The sequence below is a fragment of the Equus quagga genome, chromosome 11, assembly GCF_021613505.1.
Source record: "Equus quagga isolate Etosha38 chromosome 11, UCLA_HA_Equagga_1.0, whole genome shotgun sequence".
NCBI classification, from domain to species: domain Eukaryota; kingdom Metazoa; phylum Chordata; class Mammalia; order Perissodactyla; family Equidae; genus Equus; species Equus quagga.
Window position 1 is genome coordinate 63,890,280 of NC_060277.1, and position 24,880 is coordinate 63,915,159.

General features: G+C 47.5%; 1 protein-coding gene and 1 long non-coding RNA gene across 3 annotated transcripts in view; one reads left to right on the forward strand and one right to left on the reverse strand.

The window, feature by feature from the left end:
• The window catches only part of LOC124246348 (myosin-3), a 41,704-nt gene extending 37,321 nt beyond the window's left edge, over nucleotides 1-4,383 (forward strand). For both annotated transcript variants that reach the window (XM_046674408.1, XM_046674409.1), the window contains exons 32-41: nucleotides 45-210; nucleotides 496-620; nucleotides 1,107-1,415; nucleotides 1,534-1,737; nucleotides 1,812-1,937; nucleotides 2,809-2,979; nucleotides 3,074-3,178; nucleotides 3,342-3,437; nucleotides 3,546-3,683; nucleotides 4,239-4,383. In XM_046674408.1, the coding sequence (XP_046530364.1) occupies nucleotides 45-210; nucleotides 496-620; nucleotides 1,107-1,415; nucleotides 1,534-1,737; nucleotides 1,812-1,937; nucleotides 2,809-2,979; nucleotides 3,074-3,178; nucleotides 3,342-3,437; nucleotides 3,546-3,683; nucleotides 4,239-4,265 (1,467 nt within the window). In that variant the 3' untranslated portion in view covers nucleotides 4,266-4,383. The remainder of the gene's footprint in view (nucleotides 1-44; nucleotides 211-495; nucleotides 621-1,106; nucleotides 1,416-1,533; nucleotides 1,738-1,811; nucleotides 1,938-2,808; nucleotides 2,980-3,073; nucleotides 3,179-3,341; nucleotides 3,438-3,545; nucleotides 3,684-4,238) is intronic.
• Nucleotides 4,384-17,847: 13,464 nt separating this feature from the next.
• LOC124246357 (uncharacterized) lies at nucleotides 17,848-20,777 on the reverse strand. Its single transcript, XR_006890477.1, has 4 exons — nucleotides 20,547-20,777; nucleotides 19,533-19,600; nucleotides 18,470-18,575; nucleotides 17,848-17,900 (listed from the first exon to the last, which is right to left on the reverse strand). It is a non-coding gene; the product is annotated as an uncharacterized LOC124246357 (long non-coding RNA).
• Between the last annotated feature and the right edge of the window lie 4,103 nt (nucleotides 20,778-24,880).

Sequence of the window (24,880 nt, forward strand, 5' to 3'; positions counted from 1 at the left end):
AAGAAGAGCTAATAAAGGGAGATACCTTCATCCTGGTGTTCCAGGTGCTCGCCGAATGGAAGACAAAGTGTGAGGAGAGCCAGGCAGAGCTGGAGGCATCTCTGAAGGAATCCCGCTCCTTGAGCACCGAGCTCTTCAAACTGAAAAATGCCTACGAAGAGGCCTTAGATCAACTTGAAACCGTGAAACGAGAAAATAAGAATTTAGAGCGTAAGCAGTTTGAAAGTCTGAAATCTCCCTTCACACTACTGCCAGAGTGTGTGCTGGGGCGGGCGAGACTGCAGGACTCAAATCTCTACGCGCGGGTCCTTTAATGCACCCACAGATGGTGTTCATCATCTGAGGGGTTATTTTGAGTCTCTCTCCTAAGATATCTTATCTCTAGGAAACAGCTTCCTTAGAATTATAGTAAACTAGTTAAAAAGCCTGTAGCTTACCATGCCCGGAAACCTGTGCAGAGGTGCTCAAATGCAATCAAACCTTATTTCTTTGCAGAGGAGATAGCCGATCTCACAGAACAAATTGCTGAAAATGGTAAAACCATCCATGAACTGGAGAAATCAAGAAAGCAGATCGAGCTGGAAAAGGCTGACATCCAGCTGGCTCTTGAGGAAGCAGAGGTGAGCAGCATGCTGGGGAGGCAGCAGCAGGAGAAGATGCAGTGATGTGGCCCCCTGGCTTGGGAGGCGAGCTGGCTCCACTCTGCAAAGTCACAGTCCTAGTGCCTGCTCCTTTCCTGTCAAATAGCACGAAATAATACCTGTGAATGATCTCAAATTTATTGGAGAAAATCACTGCCTTAAAATAAGTCTAAAAATAAGATTTTACAAAATCTTAGATGAATTTAAAATATCTATAAGGTGCTCTTAAGAAATATGATGATTTAAATGTTATTATTGCTTGATAGTATGACTCCAAACAAATAGCAATGAAACAGATTCTATTTCTGCACTGAAGAAAAATTGAGGATTTTTTTAAATGATGGTTTGAATATTGTAGAGTCAGAGTTACCAATATTCCGTGGAAGCTTTTTTACCCCAAAGGGTAGTGTAGCAGGCTCCATCTCCTCACCGGTACTATTTCTGTTTTGTTTTTGTTCTTTACAGGCTGCCCTTGAGCATGAAGAGGCCAAGATCCTCAGAATCCAGCTTGAACTGACACAAGTGAAATCAGAAATCGATAGAAAGATGGTGGAGAAAGATGAAGAGATCGAGCAGCTGAAGAGGAACTACCAGAGGACAGTGGAAACGATGCAGAGCGCCCTGGACGCAGAAGTGCGGAGCAGGAACGAGGCCATCAGGATCAAGAAGAAGATGGAGGGGGATCTGAATGAAATCGAGATCCAGCTGAGCCACGCCAACCGCCAGGCTGCAGAGACCCTCAAGCACCTCCGGAGTGTCCAGGGACAGCTGAAGGTTTGAGAGGGCTCCCCGGTGGGGAACCTCTCCCGTCCTCCAACCCTCAAAGGTGTAGCTAGGCTCTTGGTCCTAGAGCCTCAACTTCAACTAGACTTTCCCTTTATTCTCTGGCTAGGACACCCAGCTGCACCTGGATGACGCTCTCCGGGGCCAGGAGGACCTGAAGGAGCAGCTGGCCATCGTGGAGCGCAGAGCCAACCTGCTGCAGGCCGAGGTGGAGGAGCTGCGGGCCTCTCTGGAGCAGACCGAGAGAGCCCGGAAACTGGCCGAGCAGGAGCTCCTGGATTCCAACGAGAGGGTGCAGCTGCTGCACACCCAGGTGAGGGAAGTGGAGGCCGAGGGGAGAGATGCCACCCCAGACAGGCCTGGGTAACACCGCTCCTCTTGCCCCAGAACACCAGCCTCATCCACACCAAGAAGAAGCTAGAGACAGACGTCACGCAGCTCCAGAGCGAGGTAGAAGACGCCAGCAGGGATGCAAGGAATGCTGAAGAGAAAGCAAAGAAGGCCATCACGGACGTAAGGCCCTTCCTTCCTGCTCCGGTGTGGCCGCCGAGATTGTAGTTCACTAAACCCTGAGATAGGTCCCACTGGACTCCGGGCCTCCCCCGGGGCACTGGTGGTGCACATTCTGCTCCAAAACCGCTCCCCACCTCCCTCGAACTCAGCCTGTCCCCTCCTGCACATTTAAAAGGTGGCTATGAGAAATAATGGAGCATAGAAAAAAAGACTGGAAGGGATTATATTCTGATTCTTGGGCCCACAGAGAGGTGTGCTCTTCTTTCCCTCAACATCTGACTTATTCTCAATATGAAAATGCGACCCTCAGATGTCAATATTCCCCCAGATTTCACCTCACATGAAGCCATTTCCCTCCCACGGGCATCTAACCTTCCCGGTCGCAGAGGCCTTCTCCCACCCATGGCTCCCACAGCGCCATCTGCTGCCCCATGGGCAACATTACCTTGCAACTATATGCTGTCCGTTGTGTTTTGCACACCCCAATTCTCCAGAGGCCTTCCCTTAATCTCACTCTCCCCAACACTGGGATGTAGGTGTCGACTCAGTCTTATCTAAGTCTAAGGCTCCTTTGAAAATACATATTGGTAATAATGGTGACAATGAAAGAAAGAATTTCCTTGGGGTGTGAAGGTCCCAAGGAGGCCAGTTTAGGAAAGGGAAGAAACCATTTCCCACCCAGTCCTGGGAGGGTTCCTTTCTTTTATGTCCCTGCTCTTCTCATACTCCCCTGTGAGAGGGTGGGCTCAGTCATCACCTTACCCATGGTCCTCTTTCTCCAGCACGGCTCTGCTCCTCTGGGTGCCAGATTTGGGCAGCTCCAAGGCACTGGACCTTTGCTGCATTGTAGTGGGTATGATCTGCTTTTCAGGCGGCCATGATGGCTGAGGAGCTGAAGAAGGAGCAGGACACCAGCGCCCACCTGGAGCGGATGAAGAAGAACCTGGAGCAGACGGTGAAGGACCTGCAGCACCGTCTGGATGAGGCCGAGCAGCTGGCCCTGAAGGGTGGGAAGAAGCAGATCCAGAAACTGGAGACCCGGGTATATGTGGGACGAACCCCAGCACCAGCAGAGCTTGCCGGCTTCTCCCGTTCATGCTACAGCCCCAGACTAATTTCCCAACCATTTCCCCCAGATCCGAGAGCTGGAGTTTGAGCTGGAAGGGGAACAGAAGAAGAACACTGAGTCTGTCAAGGGCCTGAGGAAATATGAGCGGCGGGTCAAGGAGTTAACTTACCAGGTGAGCGGGAAGAAAGCCCGATGGGCACGTCCTCTGTACAGTGCTGCGGCCACCCTGGGGCACTGTCCAGCGCTCAGGAAGAACCCTCTTGGACCAGAAAACTGGCCGGACCTCATGCAACTCTCCCCCTCCTCTGGTCCCATTCTCACCTTCTCCCTTGCAGAGTGAAGAGGACAGGAAGAACGTGCTGAGACTACAGGACCTGGTGGACAAACTGCAAGTGAAGGTCAAGTCCTACAAGAGGCAGGCCGAGGAAGCTGTAAGTCAGACACATGTGTGGTTTTAGAACAGCAGCCGACCTGCTCTTCCCAGTGAGCTCTAGGAGAGGGGCACGCAGGCCTTACCTGCCTGGGCTCTTTGGTTTTAGGACGAACAAGCCAACGCTCATCTCACCAAATTCCGAAAAGCTCAACATGAGCTGGAGGAGGCAGAAGAACGTGCCGATATTGCAGAATCTCAAGTCAATAAGCTTCGTGCTAAGACCCGAGACTTCACCTCCAGCAGGGTAGGTGGTTCCCACTGGCGCGAGATGGAGAGCAGCAGGTGTGTGGCGAGTTGTGGCTCCCACGGCGGCCTGGGAAGAACCCACAGGGAGGCAGAAAGTGTTGAGCTGGAAGGAACATTAGCCAACCCTTTACTTTAGAACTGGTCAGTTTCAGGCTCAGAAAGAGAGCTTAAGGTCATTTGCTGAGAAGAGCCCTGCTAGAACCCTGGTCTGTAAGGTGCCATCAAACAAACACCATCTTGAATAGGAAGGAGGGTTTCCCACTGCGGTCTTTCAAGTGCCCTCTGCTGGCGCTAGTCTTCAGTTACTCGACCTGGAGGGGGAAACCTGGAGGGGGACGCCTGTAGGAAGCTCCAGCTATGGGGCTGGTTCTCTCAGGGCCAGTTTCTCAAGCTATGGGGTGACTTCCTCCATGTGTGCAACCCTGTGTTCTCCTGAGGTCCAAAGCATATCTGTGTCCTACTGGATATTTCCCCGAGGCTCGCTGGGAGAGGGAGCAGGAGGAAATGTGTCTGTGCCATCTGCCATAACTGAAAATGCCCACTCTCTCTCCAGATGGTGGTCCATGAGAGCGAAGAGTGAGCGATGCTCTTGAGCAGGACAGAAGATATGCACAATGTATATTTTCATGGTTCCTGACCATTATACTTTATTTCCATGTGACCGCTTTTCACATGCAATAAACTTGGTTTTCAACTTGGGGGCCGTTTCATTGTATTTGTTCTCTCTTCCCCATGCAGAAATGGTTTGTAGTTTGGTGATTTTTTTTTTTTTAGATTTTATTTTTTATTTTTCCTTCTTTTCCCCAAAGCCCCCCAGTACATAGTCGTGTATTTTAGTTGTGGGTCCTCCAGTTGTGACATGTGGGATGCCACCTCAGCATGGCTTGATGAGCACTGCCATGCCCGTGTCCAGGATCTGAACTAGGGAAACCCCAGGGCCGCTGGAGCAGAGCGTGCAAACTTAACCACTCCACCACAGGGCCGGCCCCAGTTGTTTGGTGATTTTTAATGCCTGAGGTTGAAATCCCGGTAAGCAGATGGCTTGATGAGTATCATTGGTGTGTGTATGTGGGGACAGTAAGTGATTGCTTTTGGTTTAAATCTGAGGTTAGATCAGAAAGAAAAAATACTCCTAGGTTAACCACTGCTTTGGCAGGGGATGGGGGAGGGGAGTTGGTCAGAAGAGTCGTCCCTCATTATGATATGAGGAAAACACAAAGTTTTGGCTGGGGAAACCCATCTCAAGTTGCACAGGGTCATAGGCGAGGGCCAGACCCCCTCCTCAACACTGGATTAGGGAACTACTCTGGAATCCAGTAAACGTGTGTTGGGCAGCACTCCACCCAAGCTCTCTGCTAACTATTAGCAATACACAAATGAATAAACAGCATCTCGTCCTTCCAAGAGTTCAGTCTAAATCTACCACTGAGTAAATTTGGCTCAGTCTGCAGTATTTCAAAGACACACAACAGAAAATCTCACCCCTTACCCAAGGTAACGCTGTCTTTACATTAAGAGAGAAAATACGCAGGAAGTCAGAATATCTGGCCAACCTGCCACTGGAAGCAGCATCTTCCAACCTGGAATCATTGGTTTGTTGTCACAATTAAACTTATCAGAAGTCGTTGTCAAGTTCCCTTCTTCATGTGGTTCTAGAAGATTAGGAGGTGACCCAGGTTGACAGTGGGAATTAAAGACCCAGGGGAGCTCCCTTCAGCACCAACATGGAGTTTAGCATCTCCTGGGATGTGTCATCACGTAGAGAAGAGACCACAATCCATGTCAGATTTGGCCTATCAGTGATTTCAGATAATCGTGTCTTAAAGACCACATCTCTTTGACTTGCTTTCAGTACTTCATGTCAACACTGTGGCTAAAATGTGCATGTCCTTCGGGGGTGGCTGTCACTGAGAGGAAGTCATGCAGTGAGAACAAGTCTGACTGAGGCCCAGGTCTGAGCCTGGAGCAAGGCCCCGGTCCTCCAGAGCCTCTCAGAATTTACGGAAGTTATAGATTGCCTTCCATGGAGAGTGCGCAAAAGAGAAAACCAAGCGGAGTTTCTGATATATTCTAACTGATAAATAAAGAAGGAATGAAAGAACTGGAATATCACCATTTTGATATGAATTATGAACCCCAAGTGAATCACAACTACTAGTTTCACATAAATATAGATAACCAGACATTACGTGCCTCCTGATAGAAGGACACACCACTGCCTAGCAAGAATTCCCGCCCACAATCTAACTTGGGCCTGATCAAGCCTCTGAACGTGACCACCAACTTACAGGAAATGCAAGGGACAGAGACCCAAGATACAACCAACAAACTCCAGGAGGCAGGGAATGCAACAGAAAAAAATCTAGTTTTTTCAATAAATTGTAAGGAAAAAGATATAACCAAAATGGAAGGGGGAACCATAGATTAAAGGAGACTTGACAGACCTAACCATCAATTGCACCGAATAGACCTTGTTGGGACACACACACACACACACACACACACATGCATGCACACACACGCACATACCCCAACTGGTGAAATCTGAATATTGACTGGATATCTGATGGTGGTGTTTCCGGAGTTATTGTTCATTTTCAAGATATAATGCGATATTGTGATTATATTTTCTAAAATAGTCCTTTTCTTTTAAAAATACATACTAAAATACAGATAAGAAAGGAAGAGAGAAAGAGACAAGGAAGGAAGGAAGGAAGGTAGGAAAGAAGGAAGGGAAGGCCATCTTTAAAAGTAAACTTGTTTTATAAAATTTCAGACAAAGAATTGATCAAAGAGGGCCCTGATGCATTTTATGCAGAACTGGGCCACAAGCTTGAAAACCTCTGAGGCTGTAGGACCTGATGTGTCCACTTATCAGCAAAGTGCGATATTCCACACAAAGGAGAGGGCGAGGAGTTGGGTTCTGGAAGCTGTCCATCACCATCTATTAGGCTCTGATTTTGTGTAGGGTATATATGGAGAAATTAATTTTCTGTGAGTTAATATTATGACCAACTTTGCCAGTGTTAATTTGTTCCATAAAGTAAAGGATGCCCAGGGCTATAGACAATATAAGCCCTGTTATGAAGAGAAAAATGAAGGCACGAGTCTCATTCCAAATAAGGACCTGCTGAGCCTCACAGAGGAAGAGGGGAAGCCTGGTCTGGCAGTGGAGAGGAACAGGATGACATCAGGAGCTGTGTACCCAGCTCTTACTTCAGGCTCTCAGCACGCACACCTCATGTCATCCTACTAACGACTCAGCGATGACGAGATGGGCTTATTGCTGCTGCTTTACAGACGAGGAGAAAGCTGAAACCCAGGGTAACTTGCCCCAGGTCAAACTAGCAGAGCTGGGATTCTCTCTAGCTCCCAGGACTCCTTTATGCTACAAAGCACCGCCTCCTGGGAGCTGGTGAAACAGGCATGAGACGTGCCCCAGGAGGTGGTGTGTGTGCTAGAACTGGGCTGATAGAACCCAAAGCCGACTTTGTTTTTTCACCTTGACTGTTGACTATTTCTGTTAACTTCCCCCAGGGGTTCCGCTGTAACCCTTCTCTGGCCCCCCAGCTCAGCCCACCCTGTCGTCAGACAGGCCATTTGACCATTCAACAGGAACTGAGTGATCTTTAGCTCATTTGCCATCTCTACTGGTTCTTTTGCACATGAGCCCCCAAACAAGAGGGCAAAAAAGGGGGAAGGTTCCCTCCTCTTCTGGCTAACTTCTTTGGGTGAAGTTAATTAAGGGCCTTCAAATTAAGGGCCATTGCAAATTACTTTTCCTTTTTCTAAATAGCCTCATTTTTCTCTTTTGTAATTTTTTTCTGGTATTTGGGCATAGAATTTATTGATTTTTTTTCCCCTGTAATTCTTATACTCTCCAGAAATCTCTGACTTTCTGGATTCTTTGCTGAGCCTTAGCAGTAGATTTCTATTTTTTACTATCCTTTATAATGTTTTAATCACACAAGCAATACATGCTCAAGCACAGAATTAAAAAAAATATCTGTCAACTATAAAGGGACCATCAGCGAGGATGGCAGACTCCTTCTTTATTTGGAACAGATGAGATCTTGATTTATGATTGGCAGATGGCCCCTTCTTAAGGACATGTAGGGGACACAGCTTCTAATAAGAGTAACATGTCCTTATGGGGGGCAAACTGGCTGCAGTTTGCAGCCTGCCACTAGCCAGTGAGGGCAGCCCTTCCTTTCTCCACGCCTGGATCACCGCGACAGCTGAGAGCTTTAATAAAGCGAAGAGTGCCTAGGAATGCGGGTGAGGAAGCCACCCAGAACACAGAAGTCTATTTCTACCCTGACCAATAATCCCACTGCTAAAAACGGCTGAGGCTGAGAGGCTCGAGGCTGCCTGCTGGAGCCGAGCCGCGATCCGGTTACCCTGAGCAATGCCGAGACATTCTGGAGGCTCTTGTGCTCCCGGCTGCGGCAGGCCACCAGGAGTCAGGGGCCCAGGATGGCACGGAGTATTTTTATCTAAGATGTTTCATGCTTTCCAGGCAGTGAGGAGCAAGGAGCCCCAACGCCTGCGCATCTGTGGGCCTGTTCTGTGTTCTCTCAAATGAGACATGGCCCTCTTCCGGAGCCCTGAGGAGGTCTCCGGGAGCAGGTGACAGATACCCTTAGGCCACCTTCATCAGCTTGCTGAGAGAAGGGGGACATTAGATAAAGAAAAAGGACCATTGTCATCGACACAGTGTTACCCAGTGACCTCAGGATGCAAAAATAAATGAGACAGAACCTTGAACCTCAAGGGCAATAAAGGAAAGACAAGCACTCCAATAATAATGATGACAAACAAAACATGCAGGTAATGGGAAACTGAGGAAGTGACAATGTCACATGCTTTTATAGTCAGAGACCAAAATGAGCACAGTGCCCTGTACACAGCAGGTGCTCAATGCACATGTTGAACTGAATTCCTGGTAGGAAAAGTAAAGTGGTGGGGGAATCCGTGAGCCCCTGGGGAAGATAAGTTCTTTCTATCCTGACTTTCTGCCTCCACAGATCAGTAATAAAGAGACAGTAATAACCCAGAAGCAGTGCTTTACAAATTTGTGAGCAATCCTAACCATGAACTTGATTTTCTTGGCTTTTTGAAACAACGGGTGTGGGCACAGCTGTCTGCAATTCCTGGTGGCTCAGTGAAGAGAGAATCCAGTATGAGAGAGGAGGCCCTTGGGGTGAGGTCCTGCCGTGTGAAGACAGGGGACGGTCAGCTGATGCACCCCAGCACCAGAGCCTCCATCTCCCCAGGCTTTGCTGCTAGAAGTGTCAGGTCCTTGTTTCTCTATACGTTTATTGATTTGTCGATCATTTACCAACTGCCTACCACGGGCCCAGGAACAGGGAATGGGTGAAGTGGAACTCCCCAAGAAAGCTAGACCAGAAAAAGGGAGAGAGACTCCTGTCTTGAGATCCCAAGGCTCAGAGTGGGGAGGGCAGCAGGTGGGTGGAGGGACACACATCTCCAAATACGGCTCAGCCTCAGCTCCGGGCCAGATCAGCATCGAAGCAGCTGCACCTATTTTGGGCCCGGGGTCTCTGCCCCGTGGCAGCGGATGTCGAGACCTGAAGAGCAAGTCCTAATACCTGGTGCTTATTTTGAGGGCATCTTGGCATCATTCCCAGGGGCAAAAGCCAGTATTTCAAACAATGGTCCATGGCCAGAAACATAAAATTTCCTCCTTTTTCATTTCCACCAGGGGCCCACCAGCCTGTGGCTGTCTGAGCCTTTCTCTTCTCCAGCCTACAGGCTTGCTGGGGTGACTTGCAGGTTTGGTGAAGGGGGCAGGTTTGGGATGTGTGCCCCTCTCTGGGCTGTAGAGGGTGGGGTACACGTCCTACTCACTATTCAGATCCCGCACCAGGGGAAGCCCATGGAGCAGAGTCAAGTCAGGGAGGCAGAGAGAAGTCACCCCTTTCTTGTCACCCACCCGAAGGCTTAGTGTCCGGGTGGTGCCTGACTGTGACAATGAAGGAACGGCAACAGGAACCAGTTAGCAGAGCTGCGTGCTGCCAGATGCAGTTTTCTGCCATCCTATAATGTCCGCCACCCGGGATCCTTTCTACCACCATCCCAAGATTCAGCAAAGGCCGTAGCCTTCAGACATGACGATCCCTTGTTGGAAAGCAGATTAAAAGGACACGAGTTTTTACCTTAGAAGTGACTTACTTTCAGTCCCACAGTAAATCCAGACCCCAGGGTCTTACATATAAAGTAATGAGTGATGGAGAAATACACCTGCTTAATTTTGATGTGGCTATAATTAATCTCCCACAGCCAAGGGCATGCAGCCCCATGTGGGTCATTCTCACCTTTGGAGAGGCTCCACGGGACGTGGCAAAACAAGGGCCATTCCTTTTGGGAAGATCAGTGCTTCAGCCAAGACCTCAGCAGGTCCCGTTGCAATTGGAGGGAGCCTGACATGTGCCTCCCACCGCCTGTTTCTTGCACACTCCTGCCTCCCCCCACCGTGTCCCCTTAGGGAGGGTCAGAGTGGCAGCACCAGCTGGGCTGCCCCCAAGCCTGGAATCAGTCCTGTCGGCAATGAGGGGCCCCCAAACTTCTGAACCCCAAAGACCTCCATGAGCTGGGATGCGGACTCCTGACTCTGCTCCCTGGACGCTTCCGCTGTTCAGTGTTGAGTGTGTCGGTGGTTAACGCTCACTCAACCTGGGTTCCCGCCCACCCTTCTTCCCTTCCACCCTGTCTTGCCTTGTAATCCCAAGCAATCTATCACCTTTGTTTCACTGTCTGAAATATGGGGTTGAAGACAAACACAGGCTTTTTTTTGTGGCTCTAGCCATCTCTGTAAGGAAATATTAATAGCAGTTTCATGTTTTAAATCATCCTGAGTTCCTGAGATAAAAAGACAGTTTGAGTAGTAATCATTACTCTACAGCAAAAGGAAGAAGCAATTTTGACAGGTCCCTTCCTGCCGTTCATGGTTCCATTTAAAGGCTGGTGATACGAAGGTGTGGTGATCTGAGCTACACACAGTTCACTAGCCATTTGGCCAAGAGGATGTCTAGGGTTCCAGGCAACCAACATCTCAGCCGAGTCCATTCAAATTAGCTGACATAGCTCAGTCCTCTTAGCTAGGCCTATTTGAAACACAACTCTGACCTAGCACTGCTCTGTGCAGACACCATCAACGGCCCCTCTGCCTGTCAGGGGAGCACCCGCGCTCACACGCCCACACATGGCTCTCCTCTGCTCCTCCCGCCTGGCCTCCTCCACTAGCTGAAACCCTAACCCATCGCCAGCTCTCGGTCCTCCACATCCACCGGTGGTCATGCCCTGATCCTCTGTATCCATTTCAGGGGGCACGTTTTCATTCCCGCTACTTTCTAAGGAGGAGATGTGACTTACCATCTTACTCATCTTTGTATCACAGTTCCTACCCCCATACGTTGTATTTTCAAATTAGTCGTTGGAAGAACACTGAACCAGGAATGAGAACATCTGGGCTCCAGTCTTAACTTCGCTTCTAGATCCTTTTGTGGTTTCAGGTCCTTACCTGAAAAATGAGGTCTGCACTATCTGAAGGGGCTTCCTAAATTTAGCAGGGCACCAGAACTGTACCGTGCACTTTTTAAAAATACAGAATTTAGGGCTCCACGCCAGAGAGTCAGATTCAGTGGGTGGGAGTTGGGGCCTGGGACTCTGCATTCACAGCCTCCCTGGCAAGTCCAGTGCTCTCCCCAAAGGCAAACTCTTAGAGCAGCTACTTAACAGGCAGGTTCCCGGGCTCTGTGGCAGATCTACTTAGTGGGGATTTTCATGGCAGGGTCCTGCTAACATGTGCGGTTAACAAGCACTCCTGGTAGTTTTGATCATTAAGCCCGTCTGGGAAACAGAGGCCTAGCTCCCTGCTACACAGAGTGGTCCAAGGACCAGCAGTGTCATTGTCACCTGGGAGCTTGTTAGAAATGCAGAGTCTCAGCCCTCTCCGCAGAGGACTGAATCAGAGTCTACATTCTAACAAGATCCCCAGGCAACTGGCAGGCACGAGAGTTTGAGAGTGTGGCTCTCGATCAGACTTCTCAAACTTTAACATGCCTCAAACTCCTTGGGAGGGCCTGTTAAAACTCACATCACTGGGCCTCCCCTCCTCCATTTTCTGATTCTCAGGCCTGAAAGGGGCTGAGACTTCACATTCCTAACAAGTTCCCAGGTGATGCTGATGCCGCTGGTCCACGGACCGCACTTTGAGAACCACTGCCCTACGTGAGTTCTCAGAATTCTTCTAGTTCTAAGAGCCCTTTTTTGTCGTTTAAATTCTCTGAGTGAAACCTCTGAGTTTTTTTCTTGTTAATCTACTTGGGCACTCGCAGACTCCTATTCACCCACCTTGCATGTCTAAGGTTCTATGAATTGATTATCACTGTAACTATTTAAGTGCTAAACTGTTTGGCACAGACTGTATTTGTTATAAAACTTTGAAGAACAAGCCACATCACTGACTCTGGGGCAGTCATCCGTATGGAGAAATTCTTTCCTCCACTCCCCACAGGACTTGGGGACATGCCAGGTGGGACTGCACTGAAGTCGCATGGAGCTCCTGGCAGGAGTATGTTTTGTTTCTCCCAGAGCTAGTTTCCTCACTCAAGTCCCTGAACTAGAGACTTGGGCACAAGATGGCGGAGAGTACAGGAGCCACACAGATGGTCTAGGCCGACCTCCTTATTTCCCAGATGAGGACATACAGGATAAGTGACTGCTTCGAGGTCACCCCCACCTGCCCCCCCCCCGTCCTCCCCGCCACCCCACCCCGCCCCCAGCCCTGGCAGTGTGGACTCTAATGGGAATTTCCTGCCCTGGGGGTACCCAGCCACAGGAATAACAGAGTCACAGAGACACTCCCTCACACTCCCCACGTCCCGGCCCATCTATTCACACAGTCCTTGGCTGCCCCGCCTCAACTGTGTCCCATGAGACTGACAAAGCCTCTCACCTGGCCAGCTCCAGGCATCCCTGTTGCTCTGCCCGGTACCGTAACCTTTCACTCCTTGGCGCTGGAGTCTCCCGCTAGGTGGCACCACTGCTCTGTTAGCCAGGACAGTCCCCAGCCAGGGACTAAAGTGATAAGTTCTCTAGGTGCCAAAGCTGATGGTGGCTCTGGGGAAGTACCTGTGGAAAGTGGGAGGAGACCCCCCTCTGCCCTTTGCCCTCGCTTTGGGAGAGCAGCCCAGAGCAGTGCCCCGTCACATGGAGCCGAGGCAAAGGAAACCCACTAATACTAATCCTGTCTTAATTGCAAATATTGATGCTTTGTTCATCATGGATTCTTTTGCATTAATTTTTTTTTTCTTAAAGATTGGCACCTGAGTTAACAACTGTTGCCAATCTTTTTTTTTTTCTGCTTTATCTCCCCAGCCCCACCCCCGTACATAGTTGTATATCTTAGTTGCAGGTTCTTCTAGTTGTGGGATGTGGGACGCTGCCTCAACGTGGCCTGACGAGCGGTGCCATGTCCGCACCCAGGATCCGAACCCTGGGTCGCCGCAGCGGAGTGCACGAACTTAACCACTCGGCCATGGAGCTGGCCCTTTTGCATTAATTTTGATTGAAAAAAATATTGCCTTGAAATGTTACTAATCTTATTAATTATCAAGTTTTTTGTTGTCCTCTTAAATTCTGCACTCATTCGCCTCACCCAAGTCCCAGCCTGTGTCAGGGCAGCATGGTTTGTACCAATCGCTGTTTCTGCTCTTACGACTGGCCCCTTCTCTCTGTGAGATCCCCACGCCGGGCAGGGCAGATGGGAGGGCAGCCCACCCTGGGGATAGAGGCTGTGGGCTCCTTGGTCACTGTCACCAACAGGGGCCCAGTTCCTCTCAGGGTAAGCTCTGCCTCAGGAGGCCCCTCATTCTCCCCATGCATCCACCTCTGCCAGCCCACGCCCCCAGGTCCCCAAAGAGTCCTGAATCCCAAGTGCCACTGCCTGGCCACAAGCCGAAGACCTTGCTATTGGAGGGGGTGTGTCTCCAGCCCCCAGCCCAGGGCATCACCTTGCCTTCTAGAACAGTCCCCTGCCCTTAGCATGGCTTGATTTAATTCGTTTCCTGAAGGAATCGAAGGCCCCTCATCCCTTCGTGCATACTGTTTGGGCTTATTTCTTCTCTCCCTCTTGTTTTGGGAGGGACCTTCTTATTTCTCTCACTGAACGAGCTTGTATTCTTCACAGCTTCCGGTGACATCTCTTTAGATGCTCCTAGTTTCTTCCTGTGCGCCCAGCTCCCTCTGCAGAGTTCAGTGAAAGAAAAGAAAGGGAAACAAGCCGCCCACGGAACCAAGAGAAACGGCAGTCAAAGCACCCAGTCCCTCCCGCCAGAACCACCCGGGAGCTCTGAAAATCCCACGGCCCCGCCCACACGCAAGACCAGTTAAGCAGAATCTCTGGGGGTGCAGCCCTTCCCCTCTCCCCGGGTATCCTCGGTCTGTAAACCCCCTCAGGTGAAAAGATCCCAGGCAATGGCGGGAACCCAGGTGCAGTCAGGCTTGGGCCCCCGCTGAGCCAAGGCTGACACCTACAGGCGAGAGCCGGTACTGCTACTGGGGACAGAAGGACGTCAGAGGCTCTAGGGACTCAGAACCTGTCTTCTCCCCACGAATGATTCTCCTGTTTAAATTTCCCAGTGACGTCCAGTCTAAGCCCGTCCAAGGATGTTTCACCTCCACGTCAGCATTTTCACTGGTGGGGCAGCCCCTACTGGCTGGCAAAATGCTTTGCACGCAGCTGAATCCTGCTGGAGAAATCCGCTCCCCTGGCCCTATGTCTGCACACGGGAGACACACACAGGAGAAACCCACTCTCCCCGCTCTCCAGGATCATAAAGCAGCTACTGGTTCCTTGTGCAACCACGCCTTTCATGGTGGAAGAGCCCAGGTCCTGCTCCCTGCCCCTCCTTCCACCTTGAGCTCTCTGGATATGCTTGACTGGCCATATCCCTTCATCGCATGTGACGCCCAGAATTTAGGCTAAATTTTAAAATATATACAGAAGTAATATATGTTCATCATGAAAATATATTTGCAAGACATAAAACAAAATAGCAGTGCCCCTGTCCCCTCCATTCCCCTCTCATTCCCGCTGTCTGGGGTACCATTGGTAACAGGTTGGTGGCACCCAGAACTGAATGTCATATTCTTGCAGCAAGAGTGAAACGTCCTCCAAAATTGTCCCATTTGCAACAATATGGATGGACCTGGAGGGTGTGGTGTTAAGTGAAATACGACAGAGACAGAAAGACATGGACAAAGAGAATAGATTAGTGGTTACCAGAGGGGAAGGGGGTTGGGGGGTGGGCAAAAGGGACAACAGGGTACATATGTATGGTGATGGATAAAAGTTAGACTACTAGGGGTGAGCACGATGAAGTGTATTGAGGAATTGATAGACAATAATGTACACCTGAAATTACACAATGTTATAAACTATTATGACCTCAATAAAATTACTTTTTTTAAAAAAAGAGTGAGGGGCGGGCCCGGTGGTGCAGCGGTTAAGTTTGTACGTTCCGCTTCTGCCCAGGGTTCACCGGTTTGGATCCCAGGTGAGGATATGGCACCGCTTGGCATGCCATGCTGTGGTAGGCGTCCCACATATAAAGTAGAGGAAGATGGGCACAGATGTTAGCTCAGGGCCAGGCTTCCTCAGCAAAAAGAGGAGGACTGGCAGTAGTTAGCTCAGGGCTAATCTTCCTCAAAAAAAAAAAAAGTGAAACGTCCTCTCTGAGCCTCAGTTTCTTCATCAGCAACATGCAAATAATTATAGCACCTTTCCTAGAGATTAACAGTGGGACACAAACAGAGGGCCACGCAAACTGCCTGTCACATATTAAGTGTTTACTGAGTGGTGGTTCTTAAAGGCTGACTGAATGGGTGCAACCAGACAGGGGCAGGAAAGACATTATTCTTCCTGCCTATTATGCGCACATCACAGCAGGATTGGCTTCATGTAGATTACCGAAATTAGTCCCAAAGCCCAAATGCTGACGGCATCTGCTGAGAAGTTGTAAATAAAAGAGGCTCCCCAAGGAATCCTTTCGGGCCAATGTGCATTGGATGGGTTTACACCAGAGGGCAGTGCTGGGTCACTTATGGAAGGATTGCTTCCTGCTCAGCCAAATGCAGGCCCAGGCAGCATAGCTGCTGTGGAGGCTGCCTCCATTCTGATTACCTCAGGTTGAGCCTGGGGGTATCCTGTCTGCTAGTCCGCCCAGGTCTGAGCTCAGCAGAGTCCCCTGGTGTCAGGTTCTCCAGGGCTGGAGGCACCCATTCTTCTCTGGTGCCCATCTGCAATTTAGGGCCACTTCAATGTCTTCAAGCTCAGATTCTGTTCTCACTTTCCACAACAAGACTCATATGTACATTGTGCTTCTCTCCACTCGCTCACCTGCACCCGCGGCAGATCAATCCTAAATTACAGCATTTCCCACAGAGTCTAGCCTCAGGATCTTTCTCAGCATCTCATGCCAGACAGTCGCTACCAACTGCTCAGCCTCGACACCAGAGCTCCAGTCACTCAGCAGATCCTCACTGAATGTCTGCTATGTGCCAGGCATTCTTCTCCTTGCCATCCTTTCCCTGCCCAAGTCGGGCCCAACGAAGGATTGGCTTCCCTGAAACAGAATGAATTTTCTTGGATCTCCACACTCACAAGGATGCAGAGCTGCTCTCAGCAAGGATGCCCCAAACTTCTGGGCTTATTCTGACAATGAGAATAAGAGGAGAAGACCAGAAATCTCAAATTCCCATGACACACTCCTGGTCAGACCCTGCCATGCTCCTCTAGCCAAATTCAGAATGGCGACAACCCCCTTCCTGCCAACCTGACTCAAAGCTCAAACAACCCCTGTAAGAGTCTGACCCAGACCCAAGGCAGGGCCCTAAGTTAGACTCTTCCCCTCCCCCCAACCCTACCAAAAGGTAAAGAAAATACTTCCAGAGATTCTTCACTTTCCAGGACAGTTCAGATGTCAAATGCCCTCTCTCGCTGCCAAACATGCAGATGCTCTTGGACTTGGCAGACCTGTGTCCCGTTGGCTTAAGGGGCTGCCCTGCCCCACCCTGCCTGGAGGTTTGCATTTAAAAATGTTTTGATTATGCGTGCTTTTCAAGAGAAATAAGGGAAAGCATTCTTTTACAATTCTGCAATTTTAGAGAAAGGGAAGTCAATAAAGTTCTTGATGTGAGAGGTACAGACTATTTTAAGAAAGAGGAGAGGATACAAGAAAGGATACTAGGAATCAAAGAGTTTAACACTGCTTAACCCAGAGAGATCATAAAACCCTTGTGGGGGATTTATCTCTAAGATGGAATCTAGCTGACTGAATGATACAACATGCTCAGGAGAGCAATAAAAGAAGGGAGGATTTCGGCCTGTTTAATCACTCCTGGAGAAGGAGAGAAACACACCAAAGAGGGTCACAGTTGAGTTACATAATGAGCCAGGGTCAAGAGAAGACATGGGACCTCAGGCCTGATCTAGTTTATGTACTAATGGTCCAACTTTGCACAAATGGGAGAACTAGAAAACAAAGGATGGTTAAACAAGAGTTAAAGGTCATAAGACAGGGTATTCAAGAAGTTGCCCTATGGCCTGAGCAACAGAGCTCTCACAAGGTCACGTACGTCTCAATGGGCCATGGAATCTAGAGACAACAGACTCCCTCAATGTTTCTTGAGGTCACTGTGAGCATGCTGTCAATAGCAATAAGCCTAAATTATCAAGAAAAAGTAAAATATTATTGACTCTACCCTTTTTAAGAGGATAGGAACAAAAGAGCACATATTATGTGATCCCATTTATGTGAAATGTCCAGAATAGGCAAATCCATAGAGACAGAAATAGATTACAGTGGGAGTGACTGCTTAATGGGATGGAGTTTCTTTTTGGGGCATTGAAATGTTCTAATATTAGATTGTGGGTGATGTTTTCACATCTCTGTGATATACTAAATAGCAGTGAACTTCTAGTAGGTGAATGTTATGGTACATGAAAATCATCTCAATAAAGCTGTAACAAAAAAAAGAAGAAGGTAGGAAGGTATGTAATACAACTTATAAATATTCCATTAGAAATTATTCCAAACTTCAGCACTATAAAGGGATTATATTCAGTTACCTGGGAATTCGCAGTGTGGAGAATTTCGTTCTCAGACAGTGCTGGAAAAATGAAGTGTTTCTATATAACCAACAGAATTCAGTAAAGAGATTAGAGAGAGAAAGTACAAAATATACCCTTAATTCAAGAGAATTATAGACTCATAGAGAAGGGACTCAGAAGATCATATGACCATTCAGACATAATCTCTTTTTTTTAATGGATGAAGAAACGATCTAAAATAGCACAGAAAGTTTTAAAATAGAAAATAATGTCTCTTTCCTACCCCAGTTCATCAGTCCCCTCCACTAAGGTAATCGCTGTTTCTAGTTTCTTGTATACCCTTCCATAAATGTTCTATTTGTGTGCAAGTACTTACACACGTATGTGTGCACACACACACTTCCCCTATGGTCCAATTAGACTAAAAGTAGAGGAGGAAAAATGTAAACTAAACTTAAGGAAGAGCTTCCTTAATATAAGAGCCAGTCCTCAGAGTTCCCCTAACATTTTTCTATAGTAGGAGCACTTCCTTTTATTTAAGCACACTAAAAAACAGGAGGCAGCAAGTGGTGGAGCCTAACAAATGTATGCCTGAAATCAGGGATGGGCAACCTCGTGGCACATGAGTGACTCCGAGTGATACTCACATAGCCCATTGAGTCAATGGCACACAAAGATGTAGCAACACACCCACAGCTCAGTTTGGTCCCGCAGCATCGAATTCTGTACTTTTCTTTAGACAAACAGCAGCACCTGTGCAACACAAATACATCTCAGTCCCTCTCATCCCAGTTTATGTGGAAGCTCAAAACTGTCCTGTTGGGGGTGGGAGACGGAGGTGCGTGCGGGAAGATTATGGCTGACACACATGGATTGAAGCATTGGCGTGAGGCACGGGGAAGGTGGCTAATTCTGTGTATTGAGGTTAAGTGGAGATGGTGTATCAGGAAAATCACAGGTAGCATGATTATTGGGAACATTGGCAGGGAAAAGGCAACATAATCACAGGGCTCCATATAAAGCTGGGCTTCTAATCAACTATAAGATGAAATGTTGGTCTATCAGGTAATATGGCGCTTAGCACGGTAACAAGGCTCTTGCCTTGAAATATGGTACCAAAATAGAAGGAATACAGTCCACACTGCAAAGTCCCCTTGAAGATTCTTCACCCTCCAAAGTATTTTTAGCTGTGGTAACCGTAGATGGTGGACAGAGATCTACAGCCCTCAAAATAAGACGGCTCCTGAAACATAAGGTCAGCAGATGCCATCTCCGTAAAGCAAGCCTGCAAGAAGGAGGGGATTAGCTGTCTCCAGGGCAGCTTTCCAGAAGTAACCCATCTTGTGGAGTGATTTGGAATGACCTATGAGGAGATTAAAGTGCCTGTCCTGAGAATGTCATTAGCAAGCTGCCTAACTCAACGCAAAATAACCCCACACTCAGGAAGCTGTGTGTTGTGGCAACGAGGGTAACCGGCAGGGTGGTGGTCTGCACGCGTATCTGAAAAAGGAGAGTTGGAAAATGAAACTCTGTCGGTGTGTCGCCAGGAGGTCCATCAGGCACGCTGGTTCCGAATGATTGATCCTGTTCCTTTACGTGAAAATAGCCTTTAGGCAATGGAGGCCGGGCTGTCAGATCATCAGAACTTGATAGGAATAGCACATTAGAAGACACAACTTTTGTTCTGTGCTCACTTAGTAACTCCCTTACCTCATTCACCAGCAAGAGACTGCACTGGGACAAAGACTGCTTCCACTTCTTGGACCCAGAAGAGCTCCCTTTAGAAACAAATAAAGCGGAATTCAGGTGTAAAAGTCAGTCTCTTGTGAGTTTGGTTACTAATTTCTGACCAGGTGATTGACCTTAGATGCCCTGATAAGTCACGCTCCTGAACTTCAGTCTAGCATTCTTTCATCCACCATTTCTTGAGCACCTCCTCTACACCAGCACTGTGGTAGGAACCAGTAAAACCCAGAGAAAGGACAGAGTCCCTGCCCTCAGGGAGCTTCCAGACCAGCGTTGACCCAAGCCTGCACAGTGGTTAAATATCACACTTGTTATGGCTGGCCTGAGGGGACAGCGAGCATCCTCCACACTTACTGAATCCGTGCTGACCTCACATTTATAGTCTACCCACAGGATCAGAAAATCCATTCATCTGAGACCTGGGAGGAACCGCAGACATCATCATATCTAGTGGTTCTCGATTTTGCCTGCACACAATTACCTGCAGAAGCTTTTAAAAAATACTGATCCCGGCCCCAACCCCCAGAGATGTTCACCGAGTTGGTCTGGAGCAGACGCCAGGCCTCAGGATTTTTAAAGTTCGTCCAGGTGAGTCAGAGGTGAAGGCAGGGCTTAGAGTCACTGATCTAGCCTAGTGCTGTGTTTCCCAGGGGTGAACCGAGACTCAGGGAACTGAGGGGACGGGCCCGAAGTAACGCTCACGTCAGTGTAATGCCCATGTAGGTTCAGAGACTTACAGCACATTAAGCCAGGCTACGCTTTGGCCAGGTGGCGTCTCCCACATCTAGTCATCTGCACGTGATCCTCGTTGTATTTGCCGTGGACACATGCACATTTCAGACTTAATATTTTTTCTTTAAAACCGATGATTTTTTTGAATTTAAATGCTATGTTAGCCTTATCCTCAGCAATAAAATTTATGAAATATATTTAAAAATTAATAACTCTTAAGATGAGACAGATTGAACAGTAGGCCACCTTAGTTGATGTTGCGTATCACGCCCAGTACACGTAGCCCACTTTGGGACGCACAGCATGGAGGTGTTGGTGGCACTGGCAGGGCTTGGGAAGGTCTGGCACGGGTGTCGTACATCTCTGCAGCAGGTGCTCACATGTGGGGCTGAAGAGAGTTCAGGTGACCACAGGTACCAGGCAGCAGCTGGTCCTCAGGGAGCCTGTCAGTCCGTGGTAGCACTGAGAGTGGGAGGGTGATTTATGACAGGGTTGGAGGGTGGAAGGAGGGGCAACGACAGCAGGATTTATTTCACCTCTTCTGGAAAGGCCACAGGTCACTCCATACCAACAGACTATTAAAATGAAGCTGCCGATCCATCACCTGAAATCTGCTGATGCAAACGCACTGAAATTGATCTAGGAGGAGGGAAAAAACACCATTACAAGATGCTCATCAAGCAACACCACGGAGACATCCTTCCGTCTGGGTTCATAAAGATGCAGGACTTTTAATCTATCATTCTATTTACCAAGACATTTTCTTTCTTGAATAAACTCATTGATCCTGATATCTTGTTTAACAGGTTCTAAACTGATATGCAATATTCTGAGAGCAAGAAGGGAAAAAATTACTTGTTCACCAGTCCTCCCTTCAGTTCCACTTCAGGATGCGTTAGTTCTTTCAGTTCTGACCAACAAGTTCTTCATAATCAGGGCTTTGACTAAGAAGTTTCCTGGTTTTTAAATCTGGGAGAAAAGTGGCAAAAGGAAGAATTCATCCTCACATGAAATGAGATGAGCCAGAACCCTTATTAAAACCAACCTACCCGGAGAAAACCTAAGACTTTGTACGTTTCTCTCTCACTCTTGAGTTTTACAAGGAGTTTCAATGACACAGTGGGTCCACTGCTAAGACGGTCCCTGGGGTGGGCTCTGATTCACGTGCACAAGGAGACGCAGACAAGGATGTTCAATGCAGCAGTTTTTACAACAGGGGAAAATCAGAAATGCCTTGAATGCCAATCAATAAGAGAATAGATAAATAAATTGTAGTGGAGTTACACAATGGAATGATATACAGCAATGAAAATGAGTGAACCAGAGCTACATGTATCAACTTAGATAAATCTCAAAGAAAAGTTGATGAAAAACAGCAAAAAGTAATTATGTATACAGCACCATACTATTTTGGTATAGTTTTAAAATATAAAATAATAGCGCATATTGTTTATGGATACACACAGAAAACAAAGGTATAAAACATTGGACAGGAAAACGCACACTGCCTTCAGAGAAACAGCTGCCGTTGGGATGGCAGCAGGAGATAAATAACTGTAGTGTTTTATTATTATTATTATTTATTGCAATTACGTTTAAGGATCTGAAGCAAATATGGAAAAATAACACTTATTAAACCCAGATGGTGGGTCATGAATATCTTTTAAATTATTTTCCAGATTTTTCTGTCAACCTGAAACTTTCGTAGCTGAAAAAAAGTTTTTTAAGCTATTGAAGCTCTGAATTAAATGCACATGTATGAATTCATCTGGTGGAGACATTCGCCTATGACAGAAAGTCCTGGTGACTACTAAGGGGCAAATGCAAAGCTCAACTTTTGTCAGGTGGACTGACACGTGTAAAATCGGCAGAAAGGATTTGCTAAAGACAAGAAAATAATATTCAATTAACAAAATTTTATACAAGTAAAAAAAGTGAGCTAAAAGTGTTTCACTTAGTGACGCAGCTTTGCTTTTTAAAAACAAATGGCAAAAATATTTTTAATTTTTTTTCCTGAATTTACTTTAAAAATGACAAAATTAACATACACTCATTTTAACAAGTCTAGCTATATAGAGACAGTTAAAAAAGTTGACAGGCTCCCATCTCTTGTTCCAATTCCACCCCCATCGCACAAGCTGACCAAGGTTTATAATTTTATATGTACCCCTTCAACTCTTTCTCTATTACATTTTAAAAAATTGCTTTGTGCATTTTTTAAACAATTCAATTTTCATAATTGAAAATAATTTATTTTTATCACTGCCAACGCAATCCATATTCGTTTTAGAAAAATACAGGAAATGCAAATGAGCAAAAACAAGGTAAAACAAAAACGTTTAAGTGGGCATGCATTTTAATTCACTGTTTGAAAAAGCTTAATACATATTTAATTCCTGAATCAAAGCTTTAGAAGAAACTCCACTTGGCAGCTCACAAATGGCTGGCTTTGTTTACAATAGTCGCCTGTCGTGAGAGGACCTGCATGACCAGCCAGAATGGTTTCCACTTCAGGCAGGGTGTAATTTGGGCTGGTAAATCAGCAGTCATACCCTGGGGCTCAAGGTGGGGTGCCACCCTTGTCCCCCAAAGTATAGCAGCCGGTATGGTCAGGGACACGACGCTCCTCTCCTTTCCACCAGGCTGCTTGACAGCTGTGGCTCAAAGTGTCCTGCTTCACTCCTTCTTTGCTCCCCCCACCTCTTGTCACTGTCCTTCTTTCTCCTCTGTCCTTCTCTCTACCACCTCCCTTACTCTACTCCTTTCCTTTCTCCAACTGGCAAAGTGTCCATGTCACTCACTTCTTGGGTAACTGGAGCCCTTCAGCTGTTTGGGTCCCTGTTTGGAAGGACATCTCAGCATTTTCTGGGGCTCCTGGGGCGGCCAACTGCCCACAAGGCTTCATGTGTCAAAGCAGGAGGCTGACGCAGATCTCCTTACAAGAACTTTGCGCGAGCAATGAAAGTTACCTTAGGTGCTGAAAAAAAATCTCTCCAGAACTGCCCCAGGCCCTTTCTGAGACCTCTATTTTCAAATTAAAACTTTCCCCTTTCACAGTTTGGGGACCCATCGTGTACCCCTGGAGGATGTGTGGGGGAAAAAGCTACAAGGAAAATACTCACAGGCAGAGTTACCTCTCCGGGAAGAGGAAGGCCCAAGACAGGTGCAGGTCGGCAGAAGCAGACTCAGGAAACAGGAGAAGAGCAGGGACATTTTAGGCAAGAACGATCACTCCGTCCACCTGTGAAGAGCTTCAGATTGGGGGTGGGACATGCCTGGGTGAGCGGAGGGTTCAATCTCTTGTCTCTTCCCTTCCTTCCTGCACACCTTTCTTTCTTTATTTTGTGCTTCTACTCAATCTTAAATGCTCTTCTCCAAAACAGGTTGTTTGGAAATAGGTGAGCATTACCAGTCTTGCCCCAAATTATTTGGATAGGCTTTCACAGGACAACTGCTGGTGTAAAAATCAACAACTCTCATAGAAGGTACAACGCCAAGAGGGAACTCTAACCTAAGCTATGGACTCGGGGTGATGATGACGTGTCAATGTAGGTCCATCAACTCTAACAAACGTACTGCTCTGGTGGACACTGTTGATAGTGAGGCAGGCTGTGTCTGGGGCAGGTAGGAATTATATGAGAACTCTCTGTACTTTCTGCTCAATTTTGCTGTGAATGTAAAACTGGTCTAAAAAAGTTGTCTATTTTTTAAAAATTTTTTAAAGGCTACAACCACTGCCAGGAGGTAGAAACACTCCCTGTACCTCCTCATACAATGTAAACGTTAAACACAGAAAGACAGAAAGGGAAAGAAACAAGGACTTCAAAGACAGTCCCCAGGGTCTAGTATCAGCAGGCACCTAGTAATCATGTGGGGACAAGAAGCCTGGGACGGGGGACACTTTCCCTTGCTTGGCGCCAGAAACCCTTGGCATTATCAATTTACACAGGGAGAAGCAAGAACGTCTTCATAATCCAAGGCTTGGGCTCCTCCTCCTTGATCCCTGTGGGGAAGGAAATCTGAGGACATTGCAAATCTGGCCAAGAAATGGGGCCAAAGCTGTAAATCCCAACAGGGCTGTTCTCAGAAACCAAGCCATGGGATCATCTGGCCTCAATTGATCTACCTGACCCTGGGCTTCTCTAGCAACCCCGACCAAGGAAATGTTATCAATCATATGTTATTCACCAGGTATTATTAATCATCTATTCTTATGAACTCAACATTTGTTGAGTACTGACTGTGTGCCAGCCGACATTTGCTGAGTGCGTCGCATACCTTCTCTTACTTGTTCCTTATGTCCCTAGGCATTAGGAAGGTGCTACTCTTATCCCGTTTTTACAGATAATGAAACTGAGGTTTAGGGAGAGTTAATAATTTTCTAAAGCCACAATTATAGTAAGTTTCAGAGCCAAGAAAAAACTCAAATCTATCACACACCAAAACCCACACTTTTACCTCCTAAATCCTGTGCTCCGGGTCTCAGTAACATTACAGGAGTAAGGATGAGCAGAAGAGCGCTTGGGTTTTGCTAGTGGTTCCATCCATTTCTTAGTGTCCAGAACTGGACTAAGAAGGCC